This window comes from Takifugu flavidus, chromosome 13, assembly GCF_003711565.1.
Source record: "Takifugu flavidus isolate HTHZ2018 chromosome 13, ASM371156v2, whole genome shotgun sequence".
NCBI classification, from domain to species: Eukaryota; Metazoa; Chordata; class Actinopteri; order Tetraodontiformes; family Tetraodontidae; genus Takifugu; species Takifugu flavidus.
Window position 1 is genome coordinate 8,410,857 of NC_079532.1, and position 26,454 is coordinate 8,437,310.

At 50.2% G+C, this 26,454-nt stretch overlaps 5 protein-coding genes and 2 long non-coding RNA genes across 11 annotated transcripts; 3 read left to right on the plus strand and 4 right to left on the minus strand.

Annotated features, from left to right (window-relative positions):
• Nucleotides 1–139: 139 nt before the first annotated feature.
• On the minus strand, nucleotides 140–1,458 carry LOC130535694 (uncharacterized). The gene is made up of 2 exons (XR_008953191.1): nucleotides 1,318–1,458; nucleotides 140–858 (listed from the first exon to the last, which is right to left on the minus strand). It is a non-coding gene; the product is annotated as an uncharacterized LOC130535694 (long non-coding RNA).
• Nucleotides 1,371–4,675, plus strand: pgghg (protein-glucosylgalactosylhydroxylysine glucosidase). The gene is made up of 13 exons (XM_057050864.1): nucleotides 1,371–1,614; nucleotides 1,678–1,888; nucleotides 1,956–2,391; nucleotides 2,464–2,583; nucleotides 2,701–2,832; nucleotides 2,902–3,010; nucleotides 3,085–3,157; nucleotides 3,234–3,370; nucleotides 3,446–3,579; nucleotides 3,775–3,870; nucleotides 3,947–4,044; nucleotides 4,127–4,353; nucleotides 4,565–4,675. The coding sequence occupies exons 1-13, from the start codon at nucleotides 1,371–1,373 to the stop codon at nucleotides 4,639–4,641; spliced, it is 2,094 nt and encodes a 697-aa protein (XP_056906844.1). The 3' UTR covers nucleotides 4,642–4,675.
• Nucleotides 4,676–5,026: 351 nt separating this feature from the next.
• On the plus strand, nucleotides 5,027–10,856 carry incenp (inner centromere protein). 2 transcript variants are annotated; one of them, XM_057050861.1, is made up of 21 exons: nucleotides 5,027–5,278; nucleotides 5,729–5,874; nucleotides 5,973–6,083; nucleotides 6,168–6,769; nucleotides 6,855–6,882; nucleotides 6,969–7,017; nucleotides 7,089–7,215; nucleotides 7,313–7,337; nucleotides 7,413–7,500; nucleotides 7,588–7,728; nucleotides 7,866–7,883; nucleotides 8,607–8,716; nucleotides 8,799–8,916; nucleotides 8,994–9,092; nucleotides 9,170–9,357; nucleotides 9,483–9,603; nucleotides 9,699–9,782; nucleotides 9,884–9,919; nucleotides 10,087–10,149; nucleotides 10,231–10,381; nucleotides 10,482–10,856. In XM_057050861.1, the coding sequence occupies exons 2-21, from the start codon at nucleotides 5,735–5,737 to the stop codon at nucleotides 10,655–10,657; spliced, it is 2,475 nt and encodes an 824-aa protein (XP_056906841.1). In that variant the 5' UTR covers nucleotides 5,027–5,278; nucleotides 5,729–5,734; the 3' UTR covers nucleotides 10,658–10,856. The 2 variants fall into 2 exon arrangements, with proteins under 2 accessions (XP_056906841.1, XP_056906842.1); XM_057050862.1 differs by lacking the exon at nucleotides 7,866–7,883.
• An 82-nt stretch (nucleotides 10,857–10,938) lies between these two features.
• On the minus strand, nucleotides 10,939–14,789 carry best1 (bestrophin 1). Of its 2 annotated transcripts, XM_057051573.1 has the most exons (9): nucleotides 14,067–14,787; nucleotides 13,824–13,918; nucleotides 13,515–13,748; nucleotides 13,286–13,440; nucleotides 13,145–13,222; nucleotides 12,904–13,056; nucleotides 12,736–12,816; nucleotides 12,499–12,650; nucleotides 10,939–12,405 (listed from the first exon to the last, which is right to left on the minus strand). In XM_057051573.1, exons 1-9 carry the CDS (start codon nucleotides 14,216–14,218, stop codon nucleotides 11,346–11,348), a joined length of 2,160 nt encoding a protein of 719 aa, XP_056907553.1. In that variant the 5' UTR covers nucleotides 14,219–14,787; the 3' UTR covers nucleotides 10,939–11,345. The 2 variants fall into 2 exon arrangements, with proteins under 2 accessions (XP_056907553.1, XP_056907552.1); XM_057051572.1 differs by having other exon boundaries at nucleotides 13,145–13,440; nucleotides 14,067–14,789.
• On the plus strand, nucleotides 14,752–20,853 carry rab3il1 (RAB3A interacting protein (rabin3)-like 1). 2 transcript variants are annotated; one of them, XM_057051575.1, is made up of 11 exons: nucleotides 14,752–15,469; nucleotides 17,079–17,262; nucleotides 17,373–17,468; nucleotides 17,597–17,674; nucleotides 17,752–17,979; nucleotides 18,796–18,924; nucleotides 18,998–19,110; nucleotides 19,285–19,308; nucleotides 19,554–19,653; nucleotides 19,735–19,801; nucleotides 19,881–20,853. In XM_057051575.1, the coding sequence occupies exons 1-11, from the start codon at nucleotides 15,261–15,263 to the stop codon at nucleotides 19,964–19,966; spliced, it is 1,314 nt and encodes a 437-aa protein (XP_056907555.1). In that variant the 5' UTR covers nucleotides 14,752–15,260; the 3' UTR covers nucleotides 19,967–20,853. The 2 variants fall into 2 exon arrangements, with proteins under 2 accessions (XP_056907555.1, XP_056907556.1); XM_057051576.1 differs by lacking the exon at nucleotides 19,285–19,308 and having other exon boundaries at nucleotides 14,758–15,469.
• On the minus strand, nucleotides 17,047–17,756 carry LOC130536015 (uncharacterized). The gene is made up of 3 exons (XR_008953253.1): nucleotides 17,606–17,756; nucleotides 17,364–17,492; nucleotides 17,047–17,187 (listed from the first exon to the last, which is right to left on the minus strand). It is a non-coding gene; the product is annotated as an uncharacterized LOC130536015 (long non-coding RNA).
• On the minus strand, nucleotides 20,642–26,369 carry epx (eosinophil peroxidase). 2 transcript variants are annotated; one of them, XM_057051569.1, is made up of 17 exons: nucleotides 25,840–26,369; nucleotides 25,686–25,773; nucleotides 25,530–25,620; nucleotides 25,169–25,344; nucleotides 24,940–25,072; nucleotides 24,742–24,871; nucleotides 24,460–24,666; nucleotides 24,012–24,381; nucleotides 23,788–23,948; nucleotides 23,457–23,715; nucleotides 23,201–23,371; nucleotides 22,234–22,471; nucleotides 21,952–22,163; nucleotides 21,717–21,881; nucleotides 21,556–21,639; nucleotides 21,379–21,475; nucleotides 20,642–21,310 (listed from the first exon to the last, which is right to left on the minus strand). In XM_057051569.1, the coding sequence occupies exons 1-17, from the start codon at nucleotides 25,855–25,857 to the stop codon at nucleotides 21,256–21,258; spliced, it is 2,655 nt and encodes an 884-aa protein (XP_056907549.1). In that variant the 5' UTR covers nucleotides 25,858–26,369; the 3' UTR covers nucleotides 20,642–21,255. The 2 variants fall into 2 exon arrangements, with proteins under 2 accessions (XP_056907549.1, XP_056907551.1); XM_057051571.1 differs by lacking the exon at nucleotides 21,717–21,881.
• Nucleotides 26,370–26,454: the final 85 nt, after the last annotated feature.

A 26,454-nucleotide genomic window follows, 5' to 3' on the forward strand; every position in this document is an offset into this window, starting at 1 on the left:
ATCTGACCTCCGGCATGACGCCAGATGTTACACAAACAGCTGCTCTGCGCCACCAGGTGGCCGGTGTGGAGCACTGCTGCTGGGGTTGAAACGCTCCACAACAGATTTACTTTATCAAAATGATCAGTCTCGCCATCAAAAGGTGTCATTTATGACTTTTAATGTATATGAAATCATTTAGGACACGAAAAACTAAGTCAACAATATGTGACTGAACAGCCACAGTTGCCAAGGCAACGGATGGATCAGTATCAGCATCCACAGCCCTCACAGTGACAGACATAATCCCTCATCAGAACAGAACATGCATGAGGGGGTTTACTACAAAAAGAGCTTACAGGTACCAATGTATTGATGAATCACCTCATAATTTACTCATCTTGTCCTATTACAGGCTTCGGCAACAATAAAAATATGAAATTATAAATTAGTTAATATATTTTTTATGAAAGGATGTGTACAGGTGTCATTGGTAAAACTTAAGGGACTATTTTTTCCATATAAGCTCCGCAGGCAACAAAACAATACGCCCTAATTAAACTCCAAAAGCAAATGCCTGCCCACCAAACTGCAACAACGGTGTCCGTTCCATTTGGTCACCTGAGTCCACTCCGTGTTTTGGATCACACCCAACTCCAGGTTTTCCCTGCAGCCCGACCCGGCGACACAAATGCTCGATTTTTTTTTTTTTTTCCGACCTGGAAAATAAACCAAGAAAGTACATTTAGAGGAAGCATCAAAGTGGCTTTTAATCATTTTTCATTCAAACCATTTCGGGGAACACGCACCATCACTCCTCCTCCTCCTGCGTCCAGCTCTGCTCACCCCGTCGCGGACGCGCGTCAAACGTTCCTAAATCTGCACGTATGAAAAACTTCTTCTTTTTTAAGTCATGAAGTTTATATATATATATTAGACATGTCTGTGCGGGTTGTTGATTGCTCAATTAGTCTTAATGAATTACTTGTTTACCAATCAATTTATTTCCCAAGTCAGTAATGGGGGATGGTTGTTGGGGGGGGGCTCAAAAGGTCGGAACACAGACGAGACCAAATTCCTGAGGTCTGAACTTTGACTTTATTTATAAGAACTCCACTACTCTTGTCCTTAATCCCCCCCCCCCCCCCCCCCCCAAAAAAAAAAATATGCCATTAAAGAGGTCATTAAAGGAGTCTGTTAAGGAAACATGTATTTTTAGTGTTGAAAAAACCCAGATCAGGTGGAAAATGCTGAAGCAGCATGTTGTTCCTGTTCTGACTCATATCTCATGACGGGCTTAAAACATTTCCTTTTAGCTCGGTGCTACTTGACACGTACCGGCGTGGCTTTGTTGCCCAGGCCCTCCTCGAAGTGCCGCCCTCGCCCTCGCCATGCCGCGTGGCTCAGACCCATACCTTTTCACCGCCGACTCTCTACCCACCGATCCCCGTTTCCTCCCGCCGTTAGCCAACGGCCTTCTGGGATGGCGGGTGTACAACGACGTCATGCACATGGGTGGCGTTTACAACGGGGAGGGAGGACGGTGTCACCGCGCAGATGTGCCTTGTCCTCTCGCTGTGGTGATGAGGGTAGAGGCATCGGCCCGGCAGGAATACACCCTGGACGCCCGCGCAGGTACCCTCCCCAGAGGACGTCTGCTGCCCTGAATCGTCCTCAGCGTCCCGTCTTCTCCTCCAGGTGTTTTTACCCACACGCTGACCACGCCCAGCGTGGCCGTCTCCCAGACCTTCTATTCACACCGATGCTACCCCAACCTTATGGTGATGGAGGTCCTGATGGTGCGTCATGTGACCTCAGAGGAGCCGTTCACCGTTGAGATGGTCGGCTCGTTCACGCCGCAAAGCCAAGACGTTGAATTCAAGTTGGGTCCCGATTATAAAGGAGGAAGGTAAGGTTGATGGAAGACTTTATTGACTGTTGAACAGGATGTGCTACAACTTATCTCACGCACTCAGGTACATTCATGGGATGACGAAGAGCGCCGAGTATCCCGGAGGTCCTCGTCCCGCGGTGCACCTCATCTGGACGCCCGTGCCTTCTTCTCTGACACTTCCTGCCGCACAGAGCCAAGTGCGCTGTGGCTTCCTCCTGGCTGTGGCCAACACTTCAGAGTCCGCCGAGGGGGCGTTCGATGAGGGCCTGACTCGGATGGGGACAGGTGACCTGCGCCCGTCTCACGATAAGGCCTGGGCGGAGCTGTGGCTGAAGAGCACGCTGGAGGTGGTGGGTTCAGAAAGGCTCTGCAGGGCTCTGATTGGCTGCATGTTCTACCTGCTCAGCGCGTTCCCATCCATACACGACACGTCCAGCTCTTTCGGTGGAATCAGTCCAGGCGGGCTGTCTAATGGCGGGGACGGGCAGGACTACTGGGGCCACGTGTTCTGGGACCAGGTATCAGACACATTTGGGTAGATGATTCATCTTGGACTGGCATCCTGAAATGACCTTGTGTTCCTGTGACAGGACATTTGGATGTACCCGGGCATAGCGCTGTTCTACCCCGAGCTAGCTCGAGCTGTACTGAAGTACAGGGTGGGGACGGTCGATGGTGCAAAATACAATGCGCAGAAGCAGGGGTACAAGGTATGATGGTAAATGAGCACAGCTGATCACCATATAGCACGTAGCTTGAATATTAGCCACGGCCTGAGCACAGCGACGGAACTCACAAGTCAGGTTTGGGATTCATGGGTTTCACAGGGACTAAAGTTCCCCTGGGAGAGCGCGCTGTCAGGGAGGGAGGTGTGTCCAGATGATGTCTACGGACAACAGGAGATTCACATAAACGGAGACGTCACCCTGGCCTTTCAGAACTACCTCTACCTCACACAGGTGCGCTGGTTCCTCACCCTGGTGCCATCTCGACCTCTGGGCTCCTGCTGACTGAGCTCTGTGTTGCAGGATCTGTCTGTGTTCAGGGAGGGCGGCGCTGAGCTGGTGTACGGTGTGGCAGATTACTGGGTTTCCAGGGTTAAATGGAACCCCGAAGACCAGAAGTATCATCTTTTGGGTAAGACTGCTAATAGAGAGTGTATTTTGGAGGGTTTCCTAAACCCAACTCACACTTTTGTCCACTTTTGTTAGGCGTCATGCCGCCCGATGAGTATTACCGCAATGTCAACAACTCGGTGTACACAAACGCAGCGGCCAAATTGAGGTTCGAACACTTGCACCACATTCCACTGTGAACTTACCCGCAAATTTCAGAGACGGTCGATTTTTCTGCCCGCCAGTCTCCACTTTGCGGAGGATTTGGCCAACCTCCTCCATCATCCTGCACCTAAAGCATGGCGGGATGTGGCCGAACGGCTAAAAATACCTTTTGATCAGGCATCCCAGTACCACCCTGAGTACGACGGCTACGTCAAAGGTGACTCTTTACCCGCTGACTGACCTTTCGCAGACATATATGACACAGTTGTGAGCATCTGTGCGATCCTCACAGGGTATCCAGTGAAACAGGCCGACACGGTGATGCTGGGTTATCCTCTTGGATTCCAAATGCCCCTAGAGGTCAGGAAAAATGACCTTGAGGTGTATGAGCCGGTAACAGACCCTAATGGGCCAGCCATGACGTGGGTAAGAGCCAACCCGCTGCACAATAGGAGCAAATTAATATCAAGTTTTCGTCACTTGTCGTCACACCACATAAAAATGCTACAGTTAATTAAATTAAAATTTAAATGTCTATATTCCGCTGGTGCCACTTTATGCACAACGCTCTGATTGAGTGTGTTTACTGTATATTTGAACCTTTTCTTTTGTCCTGTTCAGAGTATGTTTGCGATCGGTTGGCTGGAGCTGGGGGACACAGAGAAAGCTCAGCTTTTACTCCAGAAGTGCTTCCAGAACATTCAAGGACCATTCCAGGTGTCCTGGTGTCTCCCACCTTGACAAAGATTAAATGCTGGTTAACGGATGCTGACGTGGTTACCTGTCCCCGCAGGTGTGGAGCGAGTCGTCCGATGGCTCTGGCGCAGTCAACTTTCTCACAGGAATGGGTGGATTCCTACAGGCCGTGCTGTTCGGTTACACTGGCTTCAGGTCAGTGCATCTTCTCGCCAAAGTAAATTAAATGTCAGTTTGAAGAGAGCTTTAAAAGTCCTACTTCTTCTTTTTTCCATAGAGTTCAAAAGGAGTGCCTGGCGTTTTCCCCGCTCCTCCCCAGCGACCTTTCCGAGCTCTGCATTCGAGGCGTGAGCTATCTGGGCTGTCGGATGGACTGGCTGCTGAGGAAAGATGAAGTTTGTGTTATACTCAGGCAACAGGCAGGTGGCGCTGAGTGCGATGCCAAGTCCTGTAATCTACAGGTGGTTCTCAAGGACTCAGGAATCCAAATTCCTCTCATGCCAGGTAAAACGACCTTATCTGAGAGGACTCATTTATGGTATTATATTATTCAAAGAGAATAATTTCTGACATTCTCCTACTAGTTGTCATTTTATTTACTGATCCCTCATCCCATGTCATGTAAATATGATCTGTATTTTTTTTAAAAATGCTTTTAGATCTTTTGCCAGATTTGATTACTGGTAACTAATGTTATTAATGTGTTCATTTCCAGGGCAGCCTGTGACCTTTCCCCGAGGACCAGGGTGCGTTTGTAAACTGGCTTTGACCTCTTACTGTTGGCCTTGCTGAAACAACCCAAAAATAAAAATTGAATAATAACAAATATCCTGAATAGTTGTTTTGATTTTGATACAATGTGTGCTGGAAAATTGCTTTTTAAATAAGTGTTGGCTGACATATTGTGTTATTGTTATTGTTGTTGCTGTTAGCAGAAGTATGAATGTGGCGTTTACGTGCTTCTACGTTTTCGACATCCTGCCATGTGATAATTGGTTGATTTAAATCACTAGCGGCGCTGTAACCCCGCCCAGGACTTCCGTTGGGTTTGTTCGATTTCACTTAAAACGTAACGTCTCCACGGTTGGCGCCATTGCTCTTCACCCTTACGCGCGGTCACTAACACTAAATCCAACAAACCCTTGTCTACGTCATCTTACCGCGTGTCGGGATTGGCTGGTGAAGTTTTGAAACAGTTGGACGGTTTCAGCGGGGAAGTCTGCAGTTTCCTCGCCGGAGAGAAGGGGTTTATTTTAGCGGTCAAGTAGGGGGATTATCATTTCTTTTCCCCGTATATTTGTTTGAACGTAAGTATGCGACTGTAATAGCTGTGCAGCAGGGCAACGACCATTGGATTCCCAACCGAGAACCCTAAAACCTAAGGGTAACGTCAAGTTGCTGGAACATAACAAAAGGCTTCAAGCTTTAGGTGCGCAGCGTTTTTAAATCATTAACATATGAGCTCTGAAATCCATTTTTTAATGTTTTCTGGGGAGATGTCAGCGTGGAGTATGATTGAGCTGCTCTGGTCAGTTTGTGTTGGGCGTTTTGTGCTATGTTTGGTGCTAACATGTTAGCTCTGGAAGCTTTAGCCACTGAAGCTAACGCCACAAAGGGTCGGGGATGTGGAATATGTTGCCAGTTTTACTGTAACACTAGTTTTACTGTACTATTTATTCATTATATATATATATGTGTGTGTGTGTGTGTGTCTATATACACATATATATACACAGATATACATATACACATTAAAGTGTTGGTTTTTTATGTGTTACTATTGATGATGGCTTCCTGGTCATCAATGGCTGGGTGCTTTATTTCTTGTAAATTAACGACAATGTGTAAGAACACGTTTAACAAGACAATCACTTCTTAGGCAGGCATGAACCCTGTACTGTCATCCGTGCAATCCATGCGGGAAATGTTTGTCGGCAAAATGCAGGACTTCATCGATGAAATTAAAAATGTCCACATTGTTTGGCTGGAAGAGATCCAGCAGGAAGCCAACCGCATGTTTTCAAGGTAACCTGAACCAAAACAAAAGGGTCTTTTTAAGGTTCTTGCTGTCCTCTTTGGGCTGACAGGTTATATGTTTTACTCACCAACTTTTTCCCCCTCAGAGATTTTAATACTGAACCTGAATTGATGCCTAAAACACCATCGCAGAAGAAAAACAGTCGCAGAAAGCGCGTGTCTGTGGGTCGTCATGAGGAGAATCAAACCAGGAGGAGGTTTGTTTCCTCCTTGCTTTACTAATGATTTTTTTTGCTTGTGTCCTTATTCTCATTTTTATTCTTTTTCATTTGTCATCCCAGGTTTTCAAAGGGGAGACGCAGCAACCTCCGTGGCTCCTCTGTGAAATCGCTGAACTTTATTGCTGAAGAGGAGTGCGTTCCCGAGGCCTCAAAACCTAAACGTACCACTCGCAAGAAGAAGCAGACAATGTTCGAGGAGACCGAGGATGTTAGCCAGGTGCCTAAAACGGAAGAGACGGAGAACGAGAAGCCGGTGGGAGAGCAGGGGAAGGACGAAGGAGAAGACAATCCTGACAGTGCGCAGCCTCCACCAGAGTTACCTGCGCCTGAGGTGGCCCCCAGTGCCTCAGCTGACCAGTCCCTGCCTGACCCGCCTGCCCCTGAAGTCACGGTCAGCATCTCCTCAACAGACCGCCTGTCTGCTGAAAATGCCAAAATCCTGGTGCGTTCCCCCGGCCGCACGGCTACAAAGGTGGCCATCGCTGAGGTGGCTCAAAGCTCACGGCGTAGCTCTGTACAGTGCTCTCTCAAGCTGCGTCACTCGTTGGCGGGTCTGCGGCACAGCATGACTCAGGAATCGGTCCGCCGGGCCTCCCGTCGCTCCATGCTGAAGAGGAAGGTGGCGCGCGCCACCAACTCCCAGTGCAGCAGCAATAATGAGGGTGAGGCGTGACTCCTGAACACTCGACAGGGTGGATTTTGATTTCTTGTTTTTTTTACGTCGTTCTTTGCTCTTTGTGGTTCTAGAAGATGCTGTTGAAGAAGAGGGAGAAGTGTAAGTCAGTAAGATCTGAAAACGCTACGTTTCAGCATTATTCGAACAAACTGCATTCTGTTTTTTCCTTCCGCTCACATTTACAGCACCGACACGGAGGATAATGCAGCAGAGGGCTCACCAGCAACTTCAAAGGTATGTCTATACATTACCATGCTTAAAGAGTCGCTCACTAAACTGATGCTTTATTTAACTGATGCGTCCAGGCTGAGGAGCCTGTAGATTTACCTGTCAGACGCGTCACTCGCTCAGTGGCTGCAAACTCTCCCAAACTGGCACTTCCATCGTTGTATAGTGCCGAGCAGAAAATGAGCACCCCCAACAGAAAATCAGGTACCCAGTCGCTCTTTTGTTTACCATTTCATGCTGATTGTGACGTGAATTTGATGTTAACAGGGTTTTTTTTTCCCCTGTCTTGTTTGTATTTCAGTTGATAAAGCAAAGTCTGGGCGCAGGTGAGTGGCAGCTCACAGACCGTTTTTATTTATTTATTTATTTACTTCCTTAATGCCACGTGAACTTTTGTGCAGGTCACGCCAGAGCACCAAGCGCAAAGCACCAGATACCGCTGAGGAAAGCCCAACGAAGAGGTTCTCTCCTCCCAAGAAGAGTCAGAGTGTAAGGCCCTTCGATGTCAAGTGGCACTGTTTTGAGATGACGGCGTGCTTGAGAAGGTTGTCCATCTTTCTCCTTATTCATATACAGGCCATCAGGCCCAACATGAGATCTTTCCTCCACACCGTGCAGAAGAACCAGATGCTCATGATGACTCCAAACACGCTCGGGCGCACCGGTGTCATTAAATCCTTCATCAAACACACCACGCCCCTGAGGATTGACCCTAAGGTATGTCACGTCATCACTGCTGGTTCTGTAAATTAGTTCTTCACTCAGAAGAAACCGATGGGACAGTGAGACAAAATGATGCGTTTTTCTATGCGCTGTTGTGATGCGGTGTTCTTTGTGGATTTTATCGCCCACAGTTGAGCAATGGTGTCGTGGTAAGTGTATTATTGAAGCACCGTGACTGTGGGTGTTCTAATACTTCACTGCGCAGCTTCTTCTAACCGTTTCCTTTAAACAAGCCCCTTTCAAATGTCAGCGTTGAAGTCATTCGCCCAAATTAGAACCAGAACACTGGTGGAATTCAGAATATTGCTTTATTTCATTGCTGAAAGGGGAGTTGTTTTTAAGAGCACTGTAAAATGCTGTCATGCCCCTCACTAATATCCACACCCTGTCAGGCTGGCTTTGGTGAATTAACGGAATGTTTGATCAGAAAGAGAAGCTGAAGATTGGCTGTCCTGTCACTGGTGGGGATCTGTGGCTCTTCTGTTCTTATTTGGACTGGGGTAGTGATGATGGTTATTGGGCTGATTCCAGGTTGGACTCGTGGAGGTGTTGTTAGTAAGAGCACCATGGTGATGTGAGCGGAGGAAGCAAAAATGTAAAGGAACGGCCAACTGGTCCAAAATGCCTGTCTTGGCTTCTGGTGGATAATTGTCTTCAAAGACAGCATGAAAATCTAAATCTTCTACTGACAATGTTAACATTTCTAAATGCATTTGTCTGTTTTTAGTTTAGGTACCATTTAAGGTGCTTTAAGATTATACTTAAAGTGTAGAGTCAAATGAAAGTTGATTTTTGCTCTGGTTTCATATCAATAAACTTTTCAGATACATGAGCTGAGGCCTAAAATGAGCCTTCTGGTTTTTAAATTTTAGACAAAAGAGCGATACAAATTAGAAGCCTTGAAGAAGAAGCAGGAACAAGAGGAGGAAAGGATGAAGAAGATGGAGGAGGAGAAGAAACGGAAACAAGAAGAACTCAAAAGGTCCAAACACGGCCTTAAAAAAACAATCAGACCTTCGACTTTTCCTTCTCATTTTTAAACTTGATGCTTTTATTTGTTGCAGGAAGAGAGATGAGAGGCTGAAAAGAGTCTTTGAGGCCAAAGTGAAAGAAGAGCAGAAGGAGGAAGAAAAAAAGAAGAAGGTTGAGCAAAAGATGGCTCAGATCGAGGTGAAGAATGAGGTACACGTACACAGCCGCTCTTTCTGCACGTTCAGCACCAGGCGGGTCAGATGTGTCAGATTTGGTTCTACCTGCAGCGCCTGGCGGAGGAGAAAGCCAAGAAAAAGGCAGCTGTCAAGCGCCAGGAGGAACTAGAGAAGAAGAAGTTGGAAGAAGAGGCTAGAAAGAAGAAAATGGTAGGATGGTGATTCCATCGCCTGCGTTGAGCCCCGTACCCTTCTCTTGATTTGGCTCTGGTGTGTTTCTCATGAAGGAGGAGGAGAAGCGACAGCTGGAATTGTTGGCCAAGAAGAAGGCAGAAGAGGAGGAACACGCTCGTAAACAGGCTGAAGCTCGCCGAGCTCTGGAGCTGAGGAGGGAGCAGGAGCGCGAGCGGGAGAGGCAGCTGGAGAGGGAGCGGGAGAGGCAGCTGGAGCGGGAGCGGCTGGCAGCCGCTGAAAGGTTAATAAACATTACACACGCCAAGGGTTCCATCATCAATGGAAGCGGTCTCACCCCAGGCAGGGTCGGTCTGAATATATGGAGCGAGCGTATGCACGGTACGAACGCACCTGTCTGTGTTGCAGGGAACGAGTGGAGAAGGAAAAAGCTCTGGCTCTGCAGCGGGAACTGGAGAGAGCAGCGAGAGAGAAGGAGAGGAGAGAACTGGAGGAGAAAAGGAAGGCGCTCGAGGAAAGGAGGAAACTGGTAAAGCTAAAAAGGATGAGCGCGCGCCCGCCTGCCCGGCGCACGCTGCTCTCCGCGTTTTAAATGCATCTTCTGGGGTTTGTCTGCGTTTCCAGGAGGAGCAGCTGCGACTGGCCACAGAGCAGAAAGCTGCAAAGGAAAGAGAAGCTGCCAAACAGAAGGAAGCTGCTGCTAAACAGGTAAATCGGAGTCACACGATCCTAATTTTGCTACTTTCATGGTCGTCAAATTTAGCTGCGATTATGTCTTTGGCCTAAATGTCTCTGTCTGCCCCCCCCAGAACACTACTGCCCTGAATGTGACTGTGGATATCGAGGTGAGACACAGAGGAAATGGGTTCTAAGGGTTTCTGATTGGGATGTTAATGGTCTCCCACCTATGGAGATGTCCACTGCAGCCATGTGTATTTATTTATGTCACTGCTGTCTGATAAGGTGTCGCGACCATCGTGATAAAACCTTACTTTCCCCCTCCCTTCCGCAGCGCTCCGTCCTGAGCACACCGGTTGGAAAAGGCACCGGCCTCAACGTGACTGTGGACGTGGAGGTGAATTTGACTTCTTTTGCCTCGTTTTAAGGATTTTTTCATCGGACACAAAGTCACTCGCCATGTTTGCCCGTCCTGCAGAAATCACCGCAGTCGTACGTCATCACTCCAAAAGGTGGCAACAAACCTGTGCTGTCCAAAACTGCAGAAGATTATGGGATGGACCAGAACAGTGATGATTCGACGGACGACGAGTCTGCGCCCAGGAAACCGATCCCCTCCTGGGCAGAGAGTAAGTATCGGAAATACGAGGTGACGTGGACGGGCCGGGCTTTGATCAGTTTAAACTGTTGTTCTTTGCTCATAATGCGGTCATAATTCTCTCTCTCCAGATCACAACCTTAATCAGATTATAATGAAACAGTACTTCAACCCTCCTGATATCGACTCTTTCGTTGGAGTAATCGAACCTCCCAAACTGGAAGACATCTTTTACAAGAGCAAGCCGCGCTACTTTAAACGCACCAGCTCGGCCGTCTGGCACTTGCCTCCAACTCTGTCCAAGTAGGGTCTCATACAGACCTGCCGCTGTATAGTTTTAAGTTTTTCCCCCAAATAAAGCAATTTTATGTTTGTTTTTTCTTTTATCAATATTTTACTGTTTTCATATTTGTACTTGAAAATGGGTTTATTTTAACCCAGTGGGATGTTAAAGTTTTATCTGATCAGTAAACATGATTGTGTTCTAATTAAAAGATTAGAATTTCTGTGTCTGCATTTTATTGGTGTGCATTAAAATGGCTTTTTAGGGTAGCTAATTTAGAAAAATAAGCATAGTAAGCAAGAAGGTTGGGTCAGAAGTTTATAGTACTCCTTGAACTTTGACCTAACTGGCTTTGCAGAGGATTATGTGAAATAGAGCAAAATACTACTAGTCTTTTTTCAGTTACCGGTAATTGGATTTTATGTAATAAAATAGACATTGACATTTATTTCAAAATTTATCAAAAAGAAACAGCTGAATTTATTACGTGGATTCGAGGGTAACTGCTAGTGTCAGCACGTTTTGTCCTGTTTTGGAGGCAACTGGAAGGTTCCGCCTCCACATATTGATGATTAAACCTCTTGAGGTGATCAAGCATCACGAGGTTACTTGTACTGTAAGACCCTCCCAGGAAGTAGAGATTACCTCGGTCGTGCCCCTCCGATGTAACACGGATCAGTGTTGTTGAAATGCTACAAAAACAGCCTTATTTTTATTCCTGCTCCCTCCCTCCTGCTACCTTGTTCATCCCTCTGTCCACCAACACACCCAGCAAGTCCGCCTCAGCCAATGAGATTCCTGAATCATTGGGCGAGTTTTGCTGATTGCTCTCTGCCTGTGGCGGCGCTGGGATAGGAACGGCGCCCACGTTATTGCTCAGTCCGCCGTTGGTGCCCCCGTTGCTACCCTTCAGATTGGCACTGAAATTCCCTTGATTGCCAAAGTTGCTGTGACTTCCTGTTGTGCCAGAGCCGTTGGTGCCGGTTGCATTAATGCTGCCCGAGCTGCTGCTGGGATTACTGGGATTTGCCCCTGCGACGCGAGAGGGAGGAGTGAACGAAAACACCCTTTCTCCACCGGTTCCTACTGCCCGGGCACTGAGGGGCCCGGCCTGGCCCTCGGCTGAGGGGGGGGGGTCCAGCGTGAGACGGGGAGGTGGAGGACGGCGAGCCAGCAGGCCGTGACCCGGTCTGAGTTTAGATATCGGACAGAGTTCAGGCAGTGGGTCTGGAAAGGAGAAGGTGGGTGCTGTGGGGACCTCGGCATCCTCGCTGAGCCAAGGGAAAGCAGAAGATGGTGGTGGCGGGATGTGACCGGGGGTGTCAGGGGGCAGTAACTGTGACCCCACCGTCGGAGGAGCCAGAGAGCAGCAGCTGCGGTCAGTCTCATTGGCTGTCCTCCGAGGGGGTCGAGGTCGCGGCACTGCGGGGGGCACGCAGTGAATGGGTGTCTGCGGGCAGCTGTAGAAGCCGGACCTCTCGTACAGAGACGTGGCGGAAAAGGCGTAGTCGGGATCTCGTTCCTGGTTCAAAGCCTGGCGGGTTTGGACCGGAGTCGATGGCGCGTCTGGGTGCAGGTAGAGAGGGAAGCGGCTCAAAGGAGCTCCGGGACGCCGGCGTAGCAGAGACAACCGTGATGAGCGGTGGAAGCTTGGGGACTGGACACCGAGCAAACGACCCAGACCCCCAATCAGTGGGGTGGAGTAGTTGGCCTCCTCATTTTCTTTGATCTGCTCCAGATTGGACTGAAACTCCATTTCCTCTTTTGGAACACTAGTTAAGAAAAAGAGAACCATGAAATACGTTGATGTACCATTAAAAACTACAACGTGTGTGTGACTTATGTCCAAAGACTGTTATTTGGACCTGATGTCCAAAGCTGAGCCCATGAAGGAGGGCTTGCGGTGTTCAGCGCTGGCAGCGGTGTACGGTGGCTGAGGCTCCGACTCGTTCCAGTACATATCCCTCTCAACTATCGGAAGGTTGTCGTACATCTCATCTACGGACAGCAAGGAAACCTGAGAGGCAACACAAACACACCAAAGGTAAACCATAACACTCCAGGCTGGGGTGGCGAGGAACTGGTGGACCCGTGTTCCAAACCTGGAGATTACGATCAACAAGCCAGTTGGCTTCAAAGTCGTCGTCGTCTTCCCCGAATGGATTTATCAGCTGTTCGGCCACCTGAGGAGCAGAAAACAAAACAGAGAACAGTGACAAAGTGCCAAAATCGACCACAGTGGCAGCAACCACGTGGATGATGTTCGTCACCTTCAGCCACCCGACGTAGAAGAAAAACTGCAGCAGGGTGAAGATCGGCAGGAAGAAGTCCACGTCGTGACCAGGGTACCCCTGAGCTGGATCCAGGAACTGACGACCGATCAGACAGGCCAAGAAGAAGCTGTAGACCGCCACTGTCACCACCTAGTGACCACAGAGAACACCAATTTAGGACCATCTGACCTACATTAACACACTTTGCCATCTGCTGGTGCGGTAAATAAAGAAAAACCTGAGTGTAGACGAGCGGCAGGCTGATCCAGTCATAACCGTACAGCTTCATGCATTTCGCACGTAAACTATTCAACTCCTGAACAGAGAAATAAACATAAATAAACAACATTTCTGAAGAGAGCTTCACATGGAGACCTACGGTGAAAATGGCTGTGAGCGCCACGTCGTTGTTGATGCGCCCTTCGGTGCGAGCCCTCAGAGCCAGGCTCACAAACCACATGCAAGGAACCCAGAACTTGTTGTGAGGAGAGGGCAGGTTCTCCAGATGCCTTAGCTCCTCTGAAGTCATCAGGCCTGACAGGGAGAGAGCACGTTCTTCAGGACCTTAAAACAGAGCTCAATAAGCAGGAAGTTGTTGGGTTCCATACCCGCCTGCACCAGATGCTCCATGGTGGGAAACCTCTTGTAGACAGCAGTGCTGATGGAGCGATAGATGAGGACCCCCGAGAGGTTGGCATATCTCATCAGGGTCCGTCGGGTCAGCCTGGAGGGCTCGTCCGCCCCGCGGACGTGACCCCCAACTAACGCTGCCAATCGGTCCGGCCAGGGGACGTTCTCAAACTGGCCCCACCAACGCGACACAACCAGCGTTACGTAGAACCCTGCAAGAAGGTAGCAGTCAAATATTCACGAAACACCTAAATTAAACGACATCTGTAGGATTAATCTGGGCTCACCCAATACGAATGACACGGGGATGAGCTCAGCGTAGCGGTCGCAGTATATCGCCAGCTTCTCAAACAGCCTCTTCTGGTCATTATTTAACACAAACCTGATGATGAGTTAACCACAGATGAGCCGACACCAGGTCATAGTTCCAGATCGTAATAAGATGTGTTAGGTTTTTATGTAAAATGAAATAAATCAGATTCTATTAGCTGCAGTGGTGACAAGATGTACTATTCCTTGAGGTTTCTGACCTATAAACGATACTGAAGAAGGAGTATAGGAGGCTGAAGATGATCAGCTCTCTATAGAGAAGTTTGTAGATGCTGCCCTTCCATCGTAGAAGCAGGTGAAAGAAGGTCCCCAGGCCTGCGTCGGCCACCCTGCGGGAGTACGTCACCGTCATCGCTGCTTCTCGCTGGGCAACCTGCTGCTCGACTGTGAGGTGACATGTAGGAAAAGAGCGCGGCTCTCCGGAGGTCCACAGAGCCCGAAGGCAAGCAGCCTGGATCTCATGGAAATGCTTCAAAGAGTCACATCAGGATCACAAAGTCGGCGTCCAGCATTCCAAGGGTCCAACGCTCGCCACCCAACTTGGAACCTCCGGAGTCGTGTGGGAGAGTGTTGTGGAAAGAGAAGCAGAAAAAAGGAAAAGAGGACCAGGGAGCCGCACACTCCCGGTCACTTGATGTGTTAATCTGTTTGGGGAACAAAGGCGCATTGTGAGACTGTTAATCTGACGCAGCCACACACCGATGGGTCGGAGCAACCGGTGTGGATTTGATGATTCTGGAAACTTGATCAGAAGGATTTTAAGATTTTCTACACTACCCGGAACTCCATTGTTAACGTTGACAAACACATTGGTTGCGTCTCAATCGATGTTTGGTAATGGGAGCTGTTGGCCAGGTGAGTGTGTGCCTGACCTCCTCCCTGCTGGGAGGAATGTGCACGACTGCGCTGGAAACAGTGATTATTAACCCTTCTAGTCTAAGCGGACAACGGAGCGCAGTCAGTGCAGAGTCAGTTCAACCCACTCACCTCCCAGCCTTATTAATATTTTAGCCGGTTTTTAATCTTTAGCAGAGTGGGAACAGCTGGGAGGCTTTTGTGAGTATGTTCTCTCCGGAATATTTGTCTTTCACTCACCAGGTCTGAGAGGTTCAGTGGTGATTGCGCAGGATGTCTCAAAGAGAGAAAATTCCTGGAGCATTACAACATGAAGAGTAAAGAGCTTCTGAGTTTGCAGTGCTGGGAAGAGAGGCCACAGTGACTCAAAGTAACTACAGGAGAACTTTTTTTTCCCCATTTGTACTTCAGGTGTTAAGGAAGAGTGCAGGTCTTGGGATCATTACACCCCACACATACAAGTATTCATCATGCTGTGCGCAACTCTGCTGGAGCCATAAAGAAATTCCTGAACTTCCTGAGCTTTGCAGGAAAGAAGTATGGATGCTTTTGAGGGAATCCACAGTGTCCGGATTTCCCCGTCTCCTCCGCCTATGCCGTCAGCTGGTCCAGGATATGAGGTCCTCAGAGCAGGCAGATCCGGAATAGCAGTTTATTCCTCCAGCGTGTTTTTCGGAACACCTGATGTTCAGGCAGCAAGACTCAAGTCGAGCAGAGGAACCGAGGAAGGAGGCTGCGTTGTTGGACGGTAAGCGAAACCTGTGTTTTCACGATGGTTCATGTGTGAGGAGGTTCGTGCAACAATGGCTCATCATCAGCACAGGAAAGTGATGAAGTAGAAGGTTAATTATTGAAAAGCTGGACTGAAAAGAATGTTTATGAGTTTTATGGATTGAACAAATGTGTGTTCTGCAGTGGGCAGGCATGTTATATTGGAATATTTGTTTCTTTTTGTTACTTCTCAGGCCACTTTATTAATTTGATTACAGCAATAAATTTGAACATTCCAAATGTGCATGTGTATCTAAATTAGTCTTTTAATTTATTTTTCTTCATAAAGACTGTAGGAATTCACTTTTAAAAAAAAACCAAATTTATCTTTAATTGTTGACAGATTTTATTTTCTTGTACTTAAATTAAGACATTTTTTCAACTGCTCAAGCAACGTTGACGTCGGCGCTAATTGCTAATTAGGAATGCTATTTGGAAAAACCATTTATTTAAAAAAAAGATTTTTCCGGATTCCTTTATGTAACCGTGGATGCCTTGTTGGTACCGCAGTCCCCTCATCCAGCGAAACAGCCACTTTAATGACAATAAAATGCCACATAAATGCTGGAATTATTCTGGGAACTCTGGGGAACGTTAGCTAGCCGGAGGCCGGCGCGGTTCCACGGGCGTAGAAGAAGAAGGAGGCGGCTGTTCTGATGACAGTGCTGGAGGAGATGCGGCTGTCATGTGACCTGGGTCACAGACGGAGCTCCGACCCGGGAGAGAGAAGCCGGAGAAATAAAAGGAAATCAATAAAAAGCGGTTTAAAAGAGATGGACAAAAGAGTTTGAAACCGGCCGCCTGAGTTGTTTTTTTTTTTTTTTTTTGTGCTTTTGTCTGCATTAATTCGCAGCTGCTCCCGGCGCTATTGTTTTCGGTTGTTTCCGTCAGCGTCCGCATTCCTCCGCCGACCGTGATTTAAAACGGGAGATTTTACGGTACCCGAAACTACGAAGGTTAGTCCGGGTTTGTTTTGGCGATTCGGGAACTACAACAGTTATTTGAAGGACTCCGGGGGGCAAAAGTGTTCAGATAAGAGCCGGGCTAGGTTGAACTGCGGTCCGGGACCCGGACAGGGTAAGGGCGTTTACAGAGGGATCTTATTCCTTTCTTTAAGTTGTTTTCTTTACGCTAACCGCGGCTAGCGCTCATTAGCCAGCAGTGTTCGCTGGAGATTCTCTGAACCGAAACAATAACTAATACTTTGGCTCATTTGCGGTTTTAATGCATCAGTGGAAACACTGAAACTAAGTTTTCGGGTAATAATCAATTGACAGGCTGCTGTTGTAATTGTTAATGACTTTTTTTCTGGGACAATTCTCTAAGTCATCAATTAGTGAGGTGTAAAAATAGCTGAAAAAGTCATATTGAAGTGTAGGATTTGTTAAGTATGGGAGATTTTGCTGGCATTCCCCACCTTAAATGAACGGTGTGGATAAATTTGAATGATCTGAAAAGAAATCCACACGTGCGACCTCCTGACATGTATGTGCACGACAGGGATCGAACAGGACAGAGCAGTTTATTGTGCATTATTGCATATGTTTATTCTCTCTCATTAATGCTATGTTTCTGAATGTGAGAAGTTTGGTAGATCTGGATCCGGAGCCGGACCTCAGAGTGGAGGGCGGAGGCCAGGCCGGGCCCCCATCAGGCAGAGCCCATGGCGACCTGTCCCTGCTCCGTAGGTCCTCCCTGGAGGACAGAGAGAAAGAAATCAGAGAAAAGGGGTCAGAGATCCTCAGGGAACAGTTGGACGCCGCAAAGAAGGTGCAGTAAATGATATTGTGCTGACACACGCACAGCCTCTCGTGACTTAGAATACCAGCCAGTGCACACGTCCATTCCTGTAAAATATGACTGTGACCTACTTGTGTCAGGAACTGAAACTAAAGGACAAGGAGTGCGAGCGCCTGTCACAGGTCCGGAACCAGCTGGAGCAGGAGTTAGAAGAGCTGACCGCCAGTCTGTTTGAGGTCTGTCTCTGATTCATCATCTTACTAAAGGAAAAACAACAGTAGCGAAGACTTTTTACAAGATGTTATGATACCGAGCTGAGAATAAAGTAAAAAGTAATGTGTCCCTGGTGCCATTTTCACAACAGGAAGCTCACAAAATGGTGCGTGAAGCTAATGTCAAACGAGCTGCGTCAGAAAAGCGGCTGAAGGAGGCTCAGGGAAAGGTTTGTGGAGCCTTTCTTGCTTTATGAGTTCCTCCATCCTTGAATCATTTGCTCTTGTCTTCGGCCGTGACTCCCAGATCGATGTCCTTCAAGCTGAAGTGACGGCGCTCAAGACTCTGGTGTTGACCTCGACGCCCTCCTCGCCGAACCGCCAGCTTCACCCTCAGCTGCAGTCTCCGAGCACCAGGGGCGCCTACAAGCACCACAGCCGCAACAAGAGCATGAGCGGCACCATTCCATCCCTAGCTGGAAGAGCAGAACCTTCCTCCGTCTCCATCCAGCCTGTGTCCAAAGAGGAGCGAGAGGTAAGCTAACCCGAGTTCAAGCGTTTCCACTCGTTCCTGTGCTCTTCTTCCTTTCAGCCGTTTCTTCCCGGCCAGTACTAACCTTCCCCTGACCTGTTCTTCCTCTCAGTCTCTGGTGTGTCTTCCTCCCTCAGCCTGCTGCTCCTGCTCTCCTCTCTCTGATACTCTACCTGGTCCCCGGGCTTTCTTGGTGACCATTCCCGCTAGGATTTGAGATGAGGGATTAGGCATAGACCGCAGTCAGGTAACGGCAGCCGTTTAAACGTGCTTGATCCTCAGATGCTGACAGATTTACTGCATTGCTGTAGCTGTGGCCTTTTATGGTCCAAAGAACGACTAATCCGTCTCTCCGAGCTCAACGCGGCGATGGTAAACTCCAAACCTGCAGCGCATCAATCAGCCTTGTTGCTCAAAGTCTCCTGGAAACACTGAACGTTAAAAGTGTTGCTGTCTCTCCTCTTTGATGTTGGAGCGCTAACAGATCACTGCAGGTTTTATATGGGGCATAAACACAGAGCTCTGGAGAATCCTTCATCTATTTTATGCTTTTCTTTCCTCCATTCATGTCAGGGAGGGGAGTCTGTCCCCTAGAAAGTATGGATTTATGGGACTGGAACCGTTAGAAGGTTAATGTCTATAAACTTCCAGTTGTGTTGATAGTGAGAAGTGATTGATTTCCTATTTTCAGAGACGGCCGTAATAAATACCTGCGTTGAATATTGAGGCGCATTCAGCGAATGAGGGTCATGAGGCTTTTTTCAAGCTTCCACCTGGTTGGTGGCGCGCCCGTCCCAACGCTCTGTCTCCTCTCTGCAGATGGATTCTGTCCTGTACGCAGAGTTTCTGCTGTGGAAGGAAAACCCCAGCCTGGAGCGCTCGTCCGCCTTCCTGAGCCGCGTCTACAGCGAGGACGTCGGCCCCTGCCTCTCCTTCACCAGATCCGAGGTTCCAGCCCCGCAGACGTGAGCCGGCGGCCGATCTTCCCGCTCACCCTTCACCCACGTTCTGTTTCCTGCAGCTGTCGCAGCGGGTGCAGAGCGCCGTGGAGAGCAACTCGCTGACTATCGAGCCCGTGGCCGTGTCGGCGCCGCCCGTGGTCAAAGCCTCGGCGACGGAGTGCGGCGGGCCCAAGTGAGTGTGGACTCATCACTTCATTGTGTTCATCCTCTCATAGCAGCAGCTAAGTAAGAACCCCCCCCACCCCCACCCCGCTGCTAAATGATCCTGGCTGGAGGGGTCTCTCTGTACCGGGGTGTAGTCCGGGCACACTTCTAATCACTCTCGTGTTTAAAATCTTTCTTCCAGCGGCTTTAGAGCAGCAGTAGAGACGTAAGTCTTGAGGAAACGATCCCCCGTCTGTCCTCTCCCACCGTCTCCCTGGTGCCTGAACGCTCCTCAACGCGTCCGTTCATTAACCGCCTGCATGTGCCTGAACGTGCACCCACCTTCCGCTAACGGCGCTCTCTGACCCTGCGCTCTTCTGCGTTCAGTCCTCCTTTCGCTGCTCCGTGTTCCCCGTCGCGACGAACGTGTTCGGCAGCTCTGATCCGACTCTGATCGTCCTCTGTTGGCAGGAAGTGCGCGTTGAGCGGCATGTCGCGCCTCTGCAGGCACCGCATCAAACTGGGCGATAAGGGGAGCTACCACTTCATCTCTCCCTCCAGCAGAGCGAGGGTAACTCCCGTCATCTTCCCCCGGACGCTGCTCGCCGGTCGCTACGGTTACCGCTTGTCACATGTGACCTTTTTCCTCTAGATCGCCGCAGTCTGTAACTTTTTTACCTACATCCGCTACATCCAGCAGGGCCTGGTGAGGCACGACGGTAAAGGCACACAGCGCACGTTTGTGCACGTTTGGCCTGCTTTTGTTTCACCTTCTGCCCTTTTGGTCTCCTCGCTCAGCTGAGCAGATGTTCTGGGAGGTGATGCGTCTGCGCAGAGAAATGACCACAGCCAGGCTGGGCTTCTACGTCGCCGACCAGGGTTAGAGAGCACTGTCGACCCGGGTCGCCGAGGAATTGGACTGTGGTAACAGGAGGGTTTTACTATGGGGGGGGGGCGTGTGGGGAGCTGCAGGAACCATTCGTGTGTGTGTGGATGCAGTGAGAGGGAAACGGAAGAACACGATGGACCGACCCATTCCAGCGGCGTTGGGAGGCAGCAACTGTTGATGGTACTAGATTACAACCAGTACACGGCTACGGCATCTCCTGCAACAATGGGGGGGGGGCACATGGTGTCATTTGAGCTGGAGGCAGTTTTCCCCTTCATACTTCAAATAACTGAGAAAAAAGATTTTTTTTTAAAAATGCAAAGGGTGAATTCAAATTTGTGCTTTTGTAACAGGATGAGCCCCTTCGTGCTGTTTAGGGAACTGCCCATTTAAATGAATTAAGTACAAGTAATCCGAGTACACGTGCTCCGTGCACTCACTTCCTGTTGACTCTGGAGACGAGGTTAGAGGTCATTTATCGTGGGATAAAAACCAGAATTACATAAAGATAGTTATGTATTGATGCTATGGAAGGGCCTCGTCAGGACGGGACCCCAGAACATTTGGGGCCGGGGCAGCGAAACCCTAAAAACCCTCATGGGAGGCGACGCCATCACGTCTCGTTAGGACCTCAAAGCCTTGAATGTTGCTCATGAACACAGTAACCAGCCATAATAGGGAACCTTTATTGATTGGACCTCATCAGATCGCAGATTTACTCCCAACGGCCAATTTTTACACATTATTTACACATTTATCACAATCTGATGGAAGGTAAAAATGAAGTTTCAGAAAGTGCAATAGTTGTTTCTTCAGTGTTGATAATTGACTGTATTTTAGTGTAAACACATTAAATTGAGTCAATGCAGCCTTTTTACCTCACTTGTGTGTGCACGCGTGTGTGTTATTGGTCCGAACAGCTGATACCAGGTGTGATTTGGCTCTGATCTCATCCCGGAATTTCCTCACTGGTTTGCTGGCAGGAATCAGGAACTGGGATATGGATCCCATAATGCTGCTCCCAGGGTTTTACAATCAAATCTGGTTTTGCAGCAGATATTCCAGTAAGATTTTGGTTTCCGGATTGAAAACTTTCGTAAGGTTCTTATTGATCCCCTCGCTCGGATTTCTACCCCATTAATCGGCTTAACGACACAATTTGACTTGTGGGCAGAAATGGAAGCTGTAATCCCTTAAACGAGCTCCGTTAGCAGGTCAACAACAAAAACATGGTTTTGTTTTTTTTAATAATTCAGCTGCAAAAAAGTGGATGAGGAGGATCTGCTAACTTTTCTGGTGGCAGCAGGCAGCACCCGACTCTTCTCTCTTGGGGAAATATCTGGAGGAAATATTTGGTTATTGATGCTTCATTTAAAGGATTGAAAGTGTTGTTGTGGACGTTCTTACCGGCGGTAACAGAAGAGCAGCAGCAGGAGAGCGGCCGCTCCAACCAGCACCAGCATCACGGCGCCGACCACGGAGGCGGCCGCCGGCGCCGAGGGGTCTGGATCCACCAACGACAGAACATGACGGAGTAAAAACAAGGATTTATCCAAAGAGCTCCATCAAAGGTCCCCCACAAACCTGAGCAGGTGAAGGAACCGGGCACGTTGAGGCACTCCAAGTTTTCTGGGCAGGCGGAAGTTTGTTCTTCACATTCGTTGATGTCTGCCAATAAAAAAGAAAGATTTAGATTTGAGCTTTGTTGCTGCTTCAGAGCACATTTTTGATGCCTCCATCTGGACCTCTGCATGTCGGAGGACTGGAGCTCCACTGCTGGCTGACTGGGTCACAGCGGGTCCACGAAGATCCCGAGAGCTTGAAGCCCGTCTGACACTGATACAGAACCACCGAGTCGCACAGCAGCCAGAACCCAGATTGAATTCTGGGTATGGGACCACAGCTGGGATCTGAAACGGGTGTCGCAGACTGAGGCGGAGCTGTGCCAAACGGGCCTGCTGCTGTGGTGGGCGTCCTCACCTGAGTCTGGTTCCTTCCAGGGCTGCAGGTCCAGGTGGGGGATGAGCGGGTGTGAACAAGGCATCGTGTCCTCCACCTTCCCCGTGTGTGAGAACGGGTCGGCGGGCACCCGGGCGATGTGGCTGTTGTCACAGATGATGCGGGACAGGGAGACGGAGCGGAGGCGTTCCCTCTGAGCCTTGGTGAAGACGCCCTCCTTCTCCCACCAGAACCTTCGGGAGACAAACACAGTCACGTTTCTCCACTGGCATCGACAAGGACGGCGCGGACCTTCGGATCCACCTGTCTCCGTCTCTCAGAGCTCTGAACTGTCTGGACAGCAGACAGGACAGAAGCGGGCCGACGCGCCCGCCGGGCGGGGCAGGCTCAGAGATGGCCCCCACCCACACGTCGATGTTGTGGGGCGTCCCGTAGAGGAGCTGGAAGGTGTGGGCCAAAGTGAGGTTGTGTAGAATTTCGGCCAGTTCCGTCGTCGTGTTTGGAACCAAGAGTCCGCAGAACCTTCTCCAGGAGCCGTAGCCTGATGGGACGAGAGCCCAGAAGTTAAACGTTCCATTTTGAACCCCCACACTGCCTCCAAACCGCTTGGAATAAACAAAGAACCTTTTGCCTCCTGCCTAAATTTAGAGATGAACTCCCTCCTCAGGGTTCCGCTTAAATTGTAAAGTCACGTCCTGCTCTTGACTCTTCCTTCCAGGAAGAGGAGCACAGTGATTCTGACTGACCGCAGCTTAGACAAGTTACATAAACGGTGCATAAAAAACCCTAATCACACATCAGATCCTGTGTGGGCAGGGTGGCAAAGTGCCATTTAGCTGTTTGCTGGCAGAGAAAGTTCAGGCGGGTTTAATCAGCCTGTGGTCGGCAGCTGGGAGCAGCCGCTCCAGGTCCTGGTACACAAACGGAGAAACGTGGGCTGACCGCGCCCAGTGTGCTGTAAACGCTTTGTAAAAGCCAACAACAAAGTATCTGTTGTTAATATTCACTGATGGAAACAGGTGCTCCCACTTCAGCGACCAGATTTATCCGTCTCACAAAAGCCTCTGGAGGATTTTACTCCAGGCACATTCCTACATCTGGAACTGGTTTGTGAGTCAGCATTCCATTCAGACACAGCGTTGGTGATGGCTGCACACGTTGACACCGGGCTTGTTGATTAATAACGAAGCGGCAACCTGACAGATTAGACGGCTGGTTCTCAGAACTTTGCATGTGCCCAGAAGCAGCAGAAAGGGAGTAAAATCGGTACCAGGCAGACCATGATCCCGACCCCGCTGGAGGTTAAGGGCCGCGAGGTCGAAAGGCACCCCCCCCTGTGCCTGGAACAGCCTCTCTGTGAGCTCCTCCACCATCATCTGACCAGGGGTCTGCAGCTTGGCTGGAGAGAGCAGCAGGCCGCGCAGCACCGGGTCGATGCCACCTGACCCAGCGGGAGGGAAAAGAGGCGGAAAAGTGAGGAGAACCTGCGGAACCTGTCGTCTACGGTGAAGGCTCTGGAGCTCTACCTTCCTGGACAATCCTCCAGGATGCAAAGAGGGAATTATGCAGAGGCAGCGGAGGATGCTGGGAGTTAGCGGTGTATCCCGGCCCCAGCCGGGTCACCACGGGCTGCACGGTGACGTGAGCAAACCGGAACGCCGCAGTCGCAAAGACGTTAGCGATGCTTGGATCCACATTTGGATTGTAGCCCCTGTACGGGGGCATCAGACGCACCATTGCCTCTTCTCCCAGGACGCGTGGCAGGTAGTGATCCCATGTTAGGATCTAAAACATTAAAAGCAGCAGCTCAGCGCCGGGAACACTCACCGAGGTGGACGAGAACGGCTCCTTTGGTACCTGATGGATGGCTCCCATGATCTTGCGCGCTTCCTGATACAGGATGTCAGGACTCCAGTGAGGGTTGAGAAGGTGCAGCTCTTCAACCAGCCGGTTGTGCTCTCTCAGGAAGAGCGTGTGCAGCGCAATCATTCCCAGATGCTCATTAGCTCGGGAATCACCTGGGAAAAGTGCATCATTACCAACAGACCAAGCAGAACATGAGAGCTGAACTTCTTACTCACCAGCCTGAAAACAGGACGTGTTGTTGCCCGGACGCTCAGACCTACGGGAGCTGCCGCCTGACAGGCTGGAGTTTCGGGGGCCACAGGGGTCCAGGTGCGCCTGCATGCGTGGCAGGAAGGGCATGTAGGCCAAGTCGTGGTCAGAGTGCTGAGAATTCAGGGCCATGGAGCCCAGCGGAGAGGACCGGTTCCTGAGAGCCAGCGCCAAACCGGCGGAGCTGCCGTACACCATGCTCGCATCCACGTAGGAGGTGATGGCGTTGAGCTGCTCGCGGCGGCGCTGGGACAAGGTCCCGGCCACGCAGCTGGGCGCAGAGCGGAAGAAGGGCATGCAGCTCTGGGTGCCATTACGAGGATCTGACAGAGGAATCTGAAGACCAAGCCAACGAACGTCTTTCAGGATTTAAGGGTTATTCACCTCAGAATGAGTTCTGAACACGACGCGCACCTGGATGGGGAAGCACGGCGCCTCCCGGCTGCAGCTGAGCGTGCAGTCGGCTCCGGACCTGAAGGAGGCCGTGCTGGGGCTCTGTGGCGTCTGCACGATGTCGTGATCGATCCACTGGCCCCACTCCACCAGCAGGTGGGACAGGGCGGAGTCCAGCGAGATGTTGTCGTTGCGAGTGAACAACACCTCCTGGGAGACCAGGCGCACCTGCACACAGCAGCAGGGTTAAAACACCCGGTGGGGGGGGGGGAAAGGTGAGGCGGCTCCTGCGCCCTCTCTCACCGGAGGCAGGGTGGCGTTATGGTAGGTGTGCCCTGGGTCCCACCCCCTGGGGGCCCCCCAGGCATCCTCATACTCCGGAGGCAGCCAGCGGGAATACGGCGTGTTTGCGGCGCCCCATCTGGGATGCTGTCTGAAGAGGACGAGAGCCGTCAGGGAAAAGGGCCGCCCCCGTCCACGCGTGCGCGCGCGAGCACTGACCGGTTGTTGCACTCCCCCGTGATGGAGCGGTAGCGCTCCGGGAGGCAGCCCGGGCCACAGCTGGGCCTCTGCAGCTCTGCAGAACAGCCCGTCGCCTGCAGCAGATTCTCCACGTCGCCTTCGCTCAGCAGCTCTTTGGGAGTCGACGGAAAACCAACGCAGCGGCAGGAAGTGGTGGTATATTTGAAATGGAAGGTGTGAGGGGCATTTTATGGGGTGTAAGATTTACCGTGAGGGCTGGGCTGCACCATCGTGTGGGTGTAGACCATCTCTCTGATCAGCTCCACCGTGTTGTCCAGCAGCTCTGCAGCCCAGATCTGAGTCCTGGTCGTGGGTTGGATCTGTTTGAAATGGGCCAGTAGGTCGCTGGGTCTCAGGGCTCCTTCAGAGAGGGATTTCTTCACCCTGCAGTTGTTGTTTTCCGACATCAGCACGCGCTTTACACCGGCGATTACTTTCATTGTAAGCTGCTTTTCAGGCAGCCTCAGGGCCAAAATAGCGCAGTGAAACTTCTATCAGTGGGATTAATATCACATTTCCGACTAATCTTGGTTGTGAGGATGGTGGGTGAGGATTTCCCACTATTTTACCTTTCACTTGTGCGGGAGTAAGCAGCATCCGTCAGCTCCATGGCCCTCCGGAGGGCCTCCTTCATGAACACAGATCCCAGATAGGAGCTTCCTGGAGGTTCCACAGGACTAAGATCAGACCCACCCTGGCTGGGTGTCGTGAATCAGACATCCTACCTGAGCTGTTGTCAAACTGTCCAGTCAGTGAAGCCTCCACGGGGAGGGAGAGCAGGACGAGAGCCAGCCCCAACAAAGGGATCGACACCTGGAACCAGAACCGGTGAGAGCTGAGGTGACGTCCTCGCGGAAGGAGAAGCCATCAGAGACTCACCATGAGCGCTGCGTCCATCTGCTCTGTCAAAGCTGTTGAGAGGACTCACTTCAGGTTAGGGACCAGAACCAGGGGTCCGAGTGTCGACGCCGCTGTTTATACAGCAGCAGCGGAGCCTGCAGGTATGTGCAGAATCCACTTATCTGCCCCCCTGGTGACAGCGCGGCAACATGAAACGCAGGATTCCCCGAGGAGCTTCACAAATCAAACGGACCTCTGCGGCCTGATGAAAAGCTTCTGTCACATTTGGATCATTCCAATTAAATAAAGCAATTCCCCCCGAGACGACAGAGGAGCTGCCTTCTCGGACCGGACCGGGCCGGCGAAGCGCTCAGCGTGCTGGCACCTCTCAGGGGGGTTTGGCTCCGGGTGCTTTGATGCTGCAGGTGTGCGATACCATCAGGCGGGTCACCCAGGCCCATTTCATTACACTGTTATTAATTTTATCTCTGTTCTCCAGCGTTCCCCTGGGTGCTGCTGACATTCAAGAGCTGAAATGTAGAAATGCTTTGTTCTGAAAAGGCAAATACCTGCCCTCCACATCGAGTCCCTTCTGGGGTTTTTCCCCACGTGTCCACAATGATCTCTTGTTTCGATTCAAGCTCGAAATAAAAA

What these genes read in the sequence shown, in the direction of transcription:
- pgghg (XM_057050864.1), top strand. Translation starts at nt 1,371, where the DNA reads ATGCCGCGTGGCTCAGACCCATACCTTTTCACCGCCGACTCTCTACCC. An exon ending in AACGCAGCGGCCAAATTGAG is followed by an intron (nt 3,158 to 3,233) that starts GTTCGAACACTT and finishes TCTGCCCGCCAG; the next exon opens with TCTCCACTTTGCGGAGGATT. An exon ending in ATGGGCCAGCCATGACGTGG is followed by an intron (nt 3,580 to 3,774) that starts GTAAGAGCCAAC and finishes TGTCCTGTTCAG; the next exon opens with AGTATGTTTGCGATCGGTTG.
- incenp (XM_057050861.1), top strand. Translation starts at nt 5,735, where the DNA reads ATGAACCCTGTACTGTCATCCGTGCAATCCATGCGGGAAATGTTTGTC. An exon ending in GTTGAAGAAGAGGGAGAAGT is followed by an intron (nt 6,883 to 6,968) that starts GTAAGTCAGTAA and finishes TCACATTTACAG; the next exon opens with CACCGACACGGAGGATAATG. An exon ending in GCTCACCAGCAACTTCAAAG is followed by an intron (nt 7,018 to 7,088) that starts GTATGTCTATAC and finishes TGATGCGTCCAG; the next exon opens with GCTGAGGAGCCTGTAGATTT.
- best1 (XM_057051572.1), bottom strand. Translation starts at nt 14,218, where the DNA reads ATGACGGTGACGTACTCCCGCAGGGTGGCCGACGCAGGCCTGGGGACC. An exon ending in CCCCGTGTCATTCGTATTGG is followed by an intron (nt 13,749 to 13,823) that starts GTGAGCCCAGAT and finishes ACCTTCTTGCAG; the next exon opens with GGTTCTACGTAACGCTGGTT. An exon ending in TGCCGCTCGTCTACACTCAG is followed by an intron (nt 13,057 to 13,144) that starts GTTTTTCTTTAT and finishes TGTGGTCACTAG; the next exon opens with GTGGTGACAGTGGCGGTCTA.
- rab3il1 (XM_057051575.1), top strand. Translation starts at nt 15,261, where the DNA reads ATGGATGCTTTTGAGGGAATCCACAGTGTCCGGATTTCCCCGTCTCCT. An exon ending in TGTCCAAAGAGGAGCGAGAG is followed by an intron (nt 17,980 to 18,795) that starts GTAAGCTAACCC and finishes TCCTCTCTGCAG; the next exon opens with ATGGATTCTGTCCTGTACGC. An exon ending in ACGGAGTGCGGCGGGCCCAA is followed by an intron (nt 19,111 to 19,284) that starts GTGAGTGTGGAC and finishes TCTTTCTTCCAG; the next exon opens with CGGCTTTAGAGCAGCAGTAG.
- epx (XM_057051569.1), bottom strand. An exon ending in CACGTCCTGTTTTCAGGCTG is followed by an intron (nt 23,949 to 24,011) that starts GTGAGTAAGAAG and finishes CACTTTTCCCAG; the next exon opens with GTGATTCCCGAGCTAATGAG. An exon ending in GCTCTGAGAGACGGAGACAG is followed by an intron (nt 22,164 to 22,233) that starts GTGGATCCGAAG and finishes TGTCTCCCGAAG; the next exon opens with GTTCTGGTGGGAGAAGGAGG.